Below are 12,922 nucleotides of genomic sequence, written 5' to 3'. Positions count from 1 at the left end.
CTCTTGGGTGTCATTAATTCTACATTAAGCTGAAAAAATCACAAAAACCTAGCTAGTTGAGACTATTCAAGAACCTTAGTATGTCATCCAAACACAAATCGACTCACAATTTGACAAAACTACTCCCTTGGGCTGTGAAGACCTTATGAAAACCACAAGAAAGAGAGTTTTAACATTGTCCATAACTATAGTAAGGCTCATGCTACAAGGAATAAAAACTCTTTGAATATTTTCCACAACACCATAAAGACACAAAACGTGATGTCATTACACGCAAACTAAAAATCTATGATACATCTAATAAATGTGGTTTTGGAACACACCACATATGAAGCTACTCATTCCACTTGTGTTAGGGTTTTAATTCCTCCCATTCAATAATCTATTTCTACTATCAATATTATCTCTTTTAAAGAAATATTTCCTCCATTATTGCTTAGATTTGTAGGCCTAATCCCCTGCAAAGGTGCCCAATTTACTTTAACTTGTTGTGTAGTTGTGCCCCCTTTTAGATATCGATATGCTGCAAAGTAGTTAAAGTTGTCCTTTTGAAAAAAAAAAAAAAAAAGAGAAGGGCCCAAAATAATCTCCAAGTATCATATTGTGAACTAGAGTTGAAATGTAGTCAAAAAAAAAGCATTTAAGCATACTCATAAGATAGCAATCTAGTAGCTTTCAAGGTCACAAAGCTAGTGTTTGGTAACAATAAATTCCTTATATGGGACTTTGATTGGACTTAAACATGTTTGGAAAGTCTATTGATCAAATGCTACCTAGATTTACCTCTAGCATACAACCATCCAAGTCAACTTCTTTCCTCATGAAAGGCACTTACTACTAATAAGGTTTCATGAAATACAAAACTTAAGCAGGCATAGGCTTTATGCATTTCCCTAATAATGAGTTCAACAATGAGACCCAAAATGTCAAACTCTAATGTCAATAGGCAATACAATCCAAAAGTTTGTCTCTATGGTAGGGTAGAAATAAAACTCCGTTTCAAAGGAATCTCATATATCAAGTTGGTGTGCTAGCTTAGGTCTAAAGTTAAAAATCGGCACACACACATCCATAATGTTTGGTAACAATTAAATCTTTATATGGGACATTGACTACACTTGTGTGTGCATGCAAAGTCCATTGATTGGGTGCTACCTAGATTTAAATCTAACATACAATCTTCCAAGGGACCAAGACGACATCTATCCTCATGAAAGACACTTTCTACTAAGCAAGTTTCATGACATACAAAATTTAAGCATGCCTTGGCTTCATGCATTTCCCTAATGATAAATCAACAATGACAAACAAAATATCAAACCCTAATGCCATTAGGCAATACAATCCAAAAATTTAAGTGCTTGCAGTAGAGTAAAACGAGAATTTATTGTTTCTAAAGGGAATCCAAGATATCAAGTTGATCTACTAGCTCAAGATCAATCTCAAAGCCAAAAAATCACCTAGACCCACATGCAAGCACGCATACACACCCCTCCATTCCACCATCCATCCCCCTCCCTTGCCCCACACACAAGTGATAGAAAATGGCATAGGGAAACCTAAACATGGGACCAAAGGAAGTAAAGTTTGACTACAACTTTTTTTAAGACACTCCCAAATTCCTTGATAATTATCTTGGATGAAAATAACTCCATGCATACTTTTGGAACTGAATTGTGCCCTACAAGAAGATTGGCTTACATATCATATTTATAAGCGCCTATATCACAAACAAACCTGAAAACCACTTCCTCTAGTATACATGTACACTCTATTGCATGTATTTTATAAATAGCTAATTTCATAAATGACTCCTTTGGACATCTGTGGTCAAATACTCTAGATATTTTTCCACATATTTCAAATTTCAATTTCAAAAGGAATTGACAGGAGTTCATCTTTTACCTCTATTTTCAGTTCATTAGATTATCTATAAGGTATATTTTGCTTAAATGCTAATTTTATATTCCCAAAAAATCCCAATTACACCTTATTTTTTGCAAATCACTCTCATGGATGATTTTTTCCCCCAAAAAAATCCCATCTTTTTAAACAATCATTGATTGTGATTTTCAACGATATTTCGTGTCTAAATCACATAAAATACCCATTTAAATGGCATGTAAAACCTTAATAAATTAACTAGTGAACCATGAAACGCATGAAATGGTAAAATATTTTATGAATAATGCAGTCACGCAACATTTTTAGGGCACAACTACAAACAAGAGCTTGTCAATATATGCATAGAAGGCACAACTAAATGTAAATTTGTAAGGAGTTGGGAGGCAACGCATTTGAACCAAAGGTAGGTGATTTTTTGTTGTAAAGCTACTGCAAATACATTCTATAACTTCCTGCCATATAAATAGTATTTACACAAAATTCAACCAATGCATATATAAAGATGAAAAATCTGCTACATAAAAATTTTAATGTGCACATCACAAGGATCTTTCAATAAAAAATGTTAAATCTATTTTATTTTGGTTGGGCTTCCATCCAAAGAAAAAGTATTTTATTATTACATTACATCTAGTTGTCCATAATTCATATTTTGTGTCTACTTCATCTTGGTTTAATTTTGTCTATATTCAGATGCTAGGATTTCTATCAATACCATCAATACCCCGTCAACATGGTTTAATTTTGTGTCTACTTATCTACATTGAATGTCTTTATCATTCTTGACTTTTTGCACAACTAGATTGTGTTATTGTGAAGATTGGTTGGTTACGGTCCAAACAACATTTGATGATCTATCTTTTTCTACAATGTAGCCGTGTAAATCAGTTCTCTAGAAAGAAATAATCCGTATTCCTAGATAAATAGCTTGAATTTAATGCTAATTTAGGCTCTCTATCATATCATTGTTTTCTTGATGAATATGACAATGCTATCTACAGTTTTGTTTTTTTTACCTAGTCTTCATAATATTTTATCTTTCTCTTAAATTGTAATGCAAATTCCCTTTAATACATAAAAATATCAACATGATGTTTATATGTAACCCAATATTGCACCAAGATGTTCAATCTTTGTGACATCAAAACCTTGGTCATTGTGATCTTGTATGCTTATTTTGATATTATGCATATCTATCCTAAAAGGTGTTTTGTGTCTATCTTCTATTTCTACTTTATATGAGTTGGTACTTTGACTAAATCTGAAGGTTTGGTTTAATAGAGATGCCTTTGAATGTGACTTGGTTTTGTATCTTGAATCTTTGAAAATGCTTACTCCATGCCTATTTGAATCTACCTGCTATGAGAAATGGTTTATTTTTTATCAATTGATTGGATTTTTAATTGGATAATATATTCTTTGAAGTTTCCTACTTGAAAATTTCTCAGTGAAAAAATGTTTTCTCTTTTATCCTTCTGAGACGCAAACATGTTTATTGTAATTGTTTTGAGGTCTTACTAAGTTTTTGAAAGTTTCAGAGTTTGTTATGATAGTGCAATCTCTATGACTAAACATTCTTTTGAATCTTTCATATTAATAATAAATTGGAATGTAATGCTAGTAGCATCTTATCATCCACTCACACCATACAACAAGACTAGAGGTTTACTCACATATCATTCAACGAAATCTTTTATTGCTAACTTTGCAATAACTTAATCAACTTCACACAAAACTTACCAAACAATCATTTACTGGCAAAGCTTACATGCTACACTGCATTTTGCTATTTTAGACAAACTTTTCATTTGGACAATTCATGGACTGTGTTCTCTATATCTCTATGCTATAGAAATGCCTTTAAATTTTAAAAACAAGTAGTTTTTGTCTCTTTTTCTACATTTATTATAATCCAATTTTTTCCCCATTTTTTCCCGTTTAAATCTCATTTTCTTTAAAAAGTCTTATACTTTTAGTTTGCCATTTTTTTCCCCAAAAGATTTTTGCTGCTATGGAACTTATGCCAATTGTAAAAGCTAAACTTATAGATCACCTGAGATAAACCAACGATGTTGTAACCGTCCTTCAATTCTGGCATTGATTTCACCTGACAATATTAATCAATATAAGGAGTATCTGTGTTCGTTTCATGCTTAAATCCTAATAAATAAAAAGTGATCAATACCAAACAACAATAAATTCCTCACCTTCTCACATGCAATTTCAGTCTGCAACAAAACAAAGCAACCAATTAGGTATTTGTCCACTATACAACAAACATGCAAATTCTTTTTAATCAAAATCTATATATTTTGGCACTAGACACATCCTTATCACCTCATACTATTATAATCACATAACATATATGAGGAGTCTGACTTTACCTGTTCCATTAGAGGCATAATCCAGGAAGTCACTGACCCCTCTCCAATTTCTCTAAGTGACAAATATAACAGCGTTAAAATGTAAATGGTGGCAATAAACGAATATTTGTATAGTTCATCTTCTTATAGAGACCTGACAAACGGGTTATGTTATAATATTCAAATGAAAATCCCCACAGCTAGGAGATAACTTACAAGCATGTTCCTTCAGAGCTAGACCAATTGCTTAGTAGCTCAGTGAATTGTTTGACACCTTTGTTCCTACATCTATCACCAATGCCTGCAAATTTCCTTGCAACTTAAAATTCGATAGCAGGAAACATTATGAGGAAATATAGAGAACTTTCATTTTACAAAAGCAAGCACTGTAATTTTCCCCAATTTTCTAAGTGACAGTTAATTAAATTGATTTTTATTAAGTTGTTAAAAAAACAAATAAAATATTTAAATGATGACTTAATATTAATTAATTTAATTAAATAATTAAATATTATTATATGTCACTTTATTAAATAAAGTTCACCAAAATATAATAAATATTTTAGTTGGCCAGGTTGGCCTAATGTTCTAGATGTTTCTTGGAGTTCTTTATAAGGAAGCTGAATGGAAGAAAGAAGGCATGCTTAATATGATGTTTTTTATGATAAATTTGTCTGATGCTTCGCATTAACTAATTGCTGAGGACGGAAACCTTCAGTGATCAGACGGGCTGGACAGAAACCTGGTTCTTCCAAAAGGTGGATTCACAATGGAGTTGACAATTGTACAAATTTGTGAAGTCTCCATTGGAGACAAATTTTCTAATATGCAGGCAGATCTGGGGTATTTGTATCTGTCTGGAAAAAATAAAGATTATCTCTTCTGAATATTTGCTCTGTGGAGTATTAATATTGAATCTTGATATAAGCAGTTATTCAACATTGGTAATTATTTAATATTTATGCGAAGTGCTATGTCTGGCGGTAAATCTTGGCAGCCGCTTGAATTAATATTTGCTTGGGAGACAATATATTAGTTGGAAGTTTGATCTAAATTTTAATTCTGTAAAGTGCCAAAGTCGGGAATATTATCGAGCAGCCAGGGACTTCTCTCTGGAAACTCTTCATTCTCTATCACTGCAAATGCAGAGCCAGTGGTAATTGCAGGATTATTTCATTATCACAAATCTGGGATTGGTGAATATCTGCGATTGTAAGAGAATTGGGAATATTTTTCTTAACGGCAGGTGATAGGACCAGAGCAGGTATTTTGAGCAGGGACGGTAACGCCTACAGGAGGAATCTTAACTCCCAGGTCAGGGCCATGAAGGAGGGCGCAGCAACGATATTATTCTATTTTGCTGCGTGTCTGTGACAACAGCGAAATAAGGGAATCAATGTTATATCGATTGCTCTTGGTGCTCCATACTTTCAAGGTCTTCAGCAATTCGTAGTTTCTTTTCTGTGAGTGAGATCTTTACTACTAAATGCTCAGTGGCTGCTACATTCCTATGTTTTGCTATTGCTGAAGAACTATCTTGATTCTGAAACATTCTGTTTTTCATGTGGTAACTCTCTGTTCAATTTATACAAAATGACTTTTGTGGCTGCATCTATAATGAAATGAAGGGTAAAGGAAGTTCTGTAGTTTGAAATCTGCGATTATTTGTGTTAGGCATGAATTTGGAAAAATTTGCTGTGAAAGGATCACTGTTTCCCTAATATTTCTATTTAGGAATATTAATAGCACATTTGTAAGTTGTTAAATAGATGAGATTTAGTACCCACTCTTAGTGTGCATCTCTGAATCTGCTAAAGGTATTGATATAAAATTTTACTTCAGCTTTGCCACTAAGATGTCATTTCAAAACTAACAATATTTATGGCAAGTTTTAGTTATACAACTTTCTTCCTACATCTATCACCAATGCCTGCATTTGCACCTTAAAATTCAAAAGCAGGCAAAATTACAAGGAAAGATACAGATCCTTCACTTTACGAGTTGTTTATGTTTTCCTATTTTAAAAAGCCCAGATTCACAACACATAAACAAACACATTTATAAATTGTTAAATAGATAAGATTTAGTACCCAGTCCTATTGAACATCCTTGAATCTTCTAAATCTATTGACATCAAGTTTTACATCAGTTTTACCATGAAGAGGAGATTTTCAATCCCACAAAATTGATGCCAGATTTTATTTAGTTTATTGGCCTCCTATATAAGTTTGAAATTTTCTGCCAACAATGCTTTTAAAGGGTGATATGATAGACTTTTATGCATGTATAACAGTCAAGATACTTGGAAGCCTCACTCACATATGTATCAAATGTGGAAAGGGCCAGTTCAAGAATGTTAGAAACATTGGGATAAACTCATTAAGGAAACAACTATAAAGAAGGAAGCGATAGAAAACATTATTGAAGCAGTTGAAACCATTGGAAACACTTGGAAATAATATCAGAGGCCTCCAAAAATTCTTTAGAATCATGGCATCAGAAACTTAATAATTGTTCTGGAAAGTTCAGTTCTCAAATAAGAGGAAGCAAAGAAGGTCGATTGACAATACAAATGGAATACCCAAAATGAAGTTTAGGTTAAAAGTTAAAATGAACAATGATGGAGACTCTAAAGGCAATCCAGGCCAAGCTAGGGCTGGAAACATTATTCAAGATCATAAAGGTCAGAATGTCAGGTGATTAGTTGATTTATCAAAGACTTGGTTGTCAATCAAAGAATGTGGCACAAGCCATTGGTATGAAGCAAGGCCCAAGAGAAAGAAAGAAAACCTTCCCTCTGTTTGGATTGAAAGAGATTCTCAAATCTTGGCAAAATACCTACAGCCTGAAATCCATGTCATTCAGAGAGATTGGAAAATGGAAGCACCTGTGGAGGAAAAGCCCATGATAACTTGGCATTTTCAGCTGTTCAAAATAACCTGTATGCTCTATACAAAGAATAGAACGGTAGACCTATTAGCAAAGACAGATACAGAATTAGGAATCGTATCAAAAGTCACTTGTATTAATTCTAGGGATTTGGAACCAAATTTGTATTCGTTCTCCAAAGGCCTTACTTAGGAAGAGAGTCTAAATGTTCAACCCTTGTGGAACTATGCCCTTACCTTGATGGTAAAATTATACTAACCTTCCCTCTATGGAACCATCGCCTTTATCATTATGTAAGCTCTGGTAAAAACCAATTGCTATCAGTTGACGATTAACACTGAATAAAGTGATGATAGAAGTGGTGATAGACAAGAAATCCCTTTTAGAGTCTAAATAGAAGTAGTGGGAGAGTATTAATGCGGAAAGAATTCCATCCGAAGGATATGTCACTCTAGTAAATACCTCTTACATTATTGTAACAACAAGCTAGAGAGGTCGCACGAGGAATGACAATTAAACCCAATACCATGGGTGGGGTGATGTTCGTATATACGTGCAAGGATGCTAACACATAAACCCCATACATGCCCCTAAAAGCCTACTTTTTCCAAAGCATTTGACCTGGCTAATATCTCTTAAACCACCTCTTTCTCACATTTGTCAACGAGCAATGATCAACAAGGAAACAACTAAAGGGTATTTTAAGAAATGCTCCAATACGCTGTTCTGTGGAGGGCCAAAATAGTCATCAAACAACATCCAGACAGGTACTCAACACAACTGAACTTATAATTAAGAATCCTTAAATTAAAATGATTAACCACAAACTTAAAAGACATGAAGCCGACTTGTTTTACAAAACAAAAACAAAATTCAAAGCCCGCTAGCTACAAACGATTACCCTAAAGTGAAGACAGCCCTTGTGCTAAATGTGGTTCCAGGACAAAAATGGAACATGGAAAATTCGAAATGAAGCCATTGTCCAATTTATTTGAGAAAAATTGAGCATAATTTTAGCATAGATTATTATATAATATTTAGGATTTTTTGAATTGTAATTTACCGTGCAGGACGATGAAGGGAGTTGAATAGACAGTAGTAAACAACGCTGCAGTGCCGAGGAGGAGGAGGAGACGAAACGCCGTGGCCATTTACGTCGTTCGCTCTGATTATCCGAGAATAAGCGCGGATCTTAAATAGTACGCATTCTGAGGAAAATTTGTAAATATATACATAAAATGTAAATCCGTTTTGTTTTTTTTTTATTTAAATAAAATGGAATCGCTTTGAACAAAATCACGTGCTCAGGAATGTTAGGAACATGGTTAGTTGTTTGGGGGTTTCGTTTCGTTTCGTTTATAGGCATTTTCGTGTAAGGTAGGAGGTAAACTTAAAAAATGTCTTGATGGAGTTGATTAATAATGAATAATTCTATTTAATGTGTACTCACTATTGATAGTATTTTTAATGAGTTTAAATTTCAAAAGAAGTGGAAAATTATAAAAATTATTAAAAAAATGGTAATGGAAGTTATGGTACATGGTGTATTAATACAAGGGGTGCATTAAATTATTTTCTTTCTTTTTTTCGGGGAGACGTGTCTTATATTGTATATGGGTATATCATTGGTAGCTAAAGTTGAAGGAGATATATAGATCTATTAGATGTCAAACTCGCGAGATGGTAATGAATTTGAGGTTTTGATGATCATTATGTATGGTGTTAATTGATGCTCTTTCAAGTGTACGATCTTAAGATTTATGTATTTTGAAGCTCATGTCATTTTAAGCGAGCATTGATAGTGGCGACCATCAATAATCAAAATATTTGAGCTTGATAATAAAAAGATTAGAAGATATGATGGTTTGCTGTCACTTTTGTAGACAATAGAAATAATAACTTACTTTGGTGCTTCAATGATGAGATGTGTAGCAACCCATGAATTTGAAGTGAGCATAATTTGTTGGTCAATGCACAAGAACACTATGCTAGGTAGATGCTTGTCCTCAAGATTTGAAGAAGACCTCTCCCTCATATTTTCTATATTACATTGTTCAACTAGCACACCCAAGGACTTTAGCATGTTTTAAATATTATGCAAAGCAACCAAATCATTTGTTAGAAACAAATGTGTAGAGGAATAGAATGTGGCTCAAGCTCATTGTTACTAAGGGAAGGATTAGAGCATATCATAAGTAGTTCCTAACTAGGAACTTTTGGCTCTACACTTTTAATATTTATAAGAAGACTATGAAATTCAAGTTGAGCTAGTTCATCACCTTATGTATGAAAGATATCATTCAATGTAACAATCATTTTAAAGTTATGGCATAGTGTTATCCCATGAGATGTATAGGCACACATAAGAATATCTTTGACAAGTATGCTAAATCGCTAATAAGAATCATAGGTGACCATTAAAAGGAACTTGCTTGTCCACGAGAAAGGTTTCATTTAAGCGACTATCAATGCGAACCAACAACCTAGGCCCAATGAAACTCATTTCATCAGTTAGATCTTATTGAATAAAGTGCATGCTCTCCTAAAATGTTGTAAGCACTTGCCCTTTAAGAGTATTCGTCTCTTTCAATATAATGCAAAGGGAAAATGGATTGTGGATGCATTGGTGTTGAATATCATAACACCAATTGAAGCTAGCAACAATAATAGTGATCTAGATGGGGAACTACTGAAAATGAAATTTTAACCCTATAAATCAAGAATGATTTTCTAGTCCTAATAGTACTCTATATAAGACCAAAATTTTCACTTTCATGCTTACAAAACGAGATACAATAATTTTAAATATAGTGCATTATCTGATTGACATATTAACCAAAAACTCATACTTTAATGATTACAAGCAAGTTAATGCGTTGATTGAATTGTGTTTTCAAAATCAATTGATGATACTTGTAAGGAGGGATTGCAAAAGTGAGCACAATTATGGATCTTGTTAAAGTCAACGTAGCTAAGTGATGAGTCCTAAACTTGCCCTCATTTCCTTGTTTTAAGTTTCACTTTTCCCATGACATTTCTAGTAATTTCAAGACATTATCCAAACTTCTCTGATTAGATTAAGTAATAAAGCATGCTAGGGATGATATATATTGTATTGATAATTTTGTGTGTGTATTTGTGAATGTTTATGGAATGTAATAGTTTTTTATGTTAATTATGATTATTAATGATGATGAGATGTTTTTGAAGTAAACTAACTTGCAGCCAAGGATGTCTAGCAACCCATGGTAGAGGGATGATCGCCTACAATGCATACATTCTTCTACAGGTAACGAGGGCAGTGGTTGAAGATTATGGAGATGGTTTACTTTTAAAGTGTTCTACTTTTATTATTGTTGTCACCAAGAATAAAGATAATCATGGAATGAAAAGATAGTTGTGGTAATGGTAGATCATGATTCATAAATACTTATGTATTGATTCTTCATGTTTTCAATTATAAATGTCTTCTTTATGATTCAAAGTCCTAAGAGGTTATGACATTTTGCGTGCTTAAGTTTCCCATTAGTATTTAGAATAATAATAAGTCATATCCCTGTGTTTTGGGGGGAGTTGACATTTGTTTGCAAGTTATTTTGTGTCCTGAGAATAATTAGACTATCAAGATCTTGTATATATGTTAGATCCTATCAGAGTCGAGTAGTAATTAGTAGATTTTGTTCTCAACACTTTTATCCATCAATACACTGTTAGCATTTTGTGTTTTCCTTTTTGAATGCAATAAAATATGAATTCACTCTGATGCTCTGCAAAAAGGATTAGAAAATCTGCTTGATGGCAACACACACAAGAGCACAAGAAACAAACGTTAGTGTTAGCAACAAAAGATTATCCTGAACAGGCATATCAAGAGAGATATTAAGCATGAAATAGAAAGCATACAAACATAGAATAGATAAACTATACTCCTCCAAATGTTAATCAAGGTGCTCATAGTTGCTCATCCCTTGTTCCTCTCCTCTCCAAGTTCCACATGAGTGTAGCTCTCAGCTTTTAGCACTTAGCCATGGATGCCATATGGAGATTCAAGATGGTTGAATATGATAAATAAATGTTATGCAAGTGTAGATAGTGATGCTATGAAAAAACTCTATGCTAATACTAGTATAACAACAATACTCTAATGCTTCCTTGCTTTGCTTGAGGAGAAGGGTTCTATTTATAGAAGAAATGGAGAAATGAAGGGTTAAGATTGAGCAATCTTAACAAGGGTTGGGATTGAAAGATATTCAATCCATGTGAGACTTTCAACCCAATCCCATGTTGACAAGTGTCACCATGAAGAGGCTTGAGAGGAGAGATAAGGAGCATTAAATGCTTGAGGGGACATGATGGTTACCCTAGGGGGTTGGGTAAGGGTTAGGTTAATGGATATTCCTTTTATCCAAGGGATAAATGAATGTGCAAGGGTTAAATGGTTACCTTAGTCAAAGAAATAAATGATTTGAAGAGACCCATGAGTCAAAAGGATGGTTAAGTTAGAGGAAAGTCTCTAACCAAAGGTAAAAGGCGAGTTAACCATAAATGGTTATGTGAGAGCTTTTAATGGTTTGGAAAACTTTAGAGGTTAACCATTTGAAGACTTAAAGCCTTAAATGTCTTTCAAAGACTTTGAGGGCTTTGAGAAGTGACTCCAAGTTGCTTAGGAATGTGACAATATTTAGGGGATGGATTAGGCTAATTAGGAAGGGGTTAGAAGAATCTAGAAGGGGGTTAGGATTGCAAGTGGGTTTTGTAGGAGAATGCAAGTGGGAGGAATTTTGGGATTTTCAATTGAAATAAAATCATTTATTTCAATTAAATGGTGTAATTTGTATTTGGATAGATATTTAAATAAATATTTATTTATTTAAATGTGAATGTCAATTTTGGATTTAAATAAATCTTAATTTATTTACATGAGAAAAAGGAAGATAAAGCATTAAATGCTTGAAGACTTTAAGGGAAACCTTTAAAGGCTTAAGAAGACTCTAGAAGGAAGCCATTAAGTTTGAATACTTTAAGGGAAACCATTAAAGGTTTGAGAAGACTCTAGAAAGAAGCCATTAAGTTTGAAGACTATAAGGGAAACCATTAAAGGTTTGAGAAGACTCTAGAAGGAAGCCATTAAGTTTGAAGACTTTAAGGGAAACCATTAAAGGTTTCAAGTGGGTGAGGATAAATAGGATTTTAAATAAATAATTTATTTATTTATTGAAAATAGTTGTGCAACTTGCATTTGTAGGAAAATGCAAGTGGGTGGAGGATAAAGGTGAGAGATGGGATTTTGGGGGATTCAAATAAATATTAATTTATTTAAATATGAGAGAAGATTTAATTAAACAAATATGATTTATTTATTTAATTAATGGTCTGAATTTGGTTAAGTGAATTAAATTGAATAATTTATTTAATTAATAGGAGAAGAGGGTTAAGATGAATTAATTAAATATCAATTTAATTAATTATTGATTGATGGTTAAATAATCAAATAAATACTAAATATTCATTTAATTAAGTGGACAAATTTATGTGACTACACACTCAATGAAATTTTAAGTTAAGATTTGATAGAGATATTGCAAAATTGCAGCTACCCAAGCAAGGGCTACTTGAGATAACTCCAATACTCCTCATAGTTTAGATTGTTACAACTATTAGAATAAAATACTAAGTTTTATTTCTTGATTGAAGTTAATACTTTAGCACCAACCCCACCAGCAATATTAGAATAAAATACTTTAGCACCAACCCCACCAGCAATG

At 33.1% G+C, this 12,922-nt stretch overlaps 1 protein-coding gene across 1 annotated transcript in view; it reads right to left on the bottom strand.

Moving 5' to 3' along the window:
• LOC131064234 (uncharacterized) overlaps positions 1 to 8,482 on the bottom strand; it is a 141,047-nt gene extending 132,565 nt beyond the window's left edge. The window contains exons 1-5 of the mRNA XM_057998331.2: positions 8,221 to 8,482; positions 4,485 to 4,569; positions 4,290 to 4,341; positions 4,113 to 4,133; positions 3,959 to 4,012 (exon numbers count right to left, since the gene is read on the bottom strand). Of these exons, the coding sequence (XP_057854314.2) occupies positions 3,959 to 4,012; positions 4,113 to 4,133; positions 4,290 to 4,341; positions 4,485 to 4,569; positions 8,221 to 8,308 (300 nt within the window). The 5' untranslated portion in view covers positions 8,309 to 8,482. The remainder of the gene's footprint in view (positions 1 to 3,958; positions 4,013 to 4,112; positions 4,134 to 4,289; positions 4,342 to 4,484; positions 4,570 to 8,220) is intronic.
• Positions 8,483 to 12,922: the final 4,440 nt, after the last annotated feature.

Source organism: Cryptomeria japonica, chromosome 6 (assembly GCF_030272615.1).
Source record: "Cryptomeria japonica chromosome 6, Sugi_1.0, whole genome shotgun sequence".
NCBI classification, from domain to species: Eukaryota; Viridiplantae; Streptophyta; class Pinopsida; order Cupressales; family Cupressaceae; genus Cryptomeria; species Cryptomeria japonica.
The sequence above is the reverse complement of the archived record's forward strand: the minus strand, read 5'-3'. Positions and strand labels throughout refer to the sequence as shown.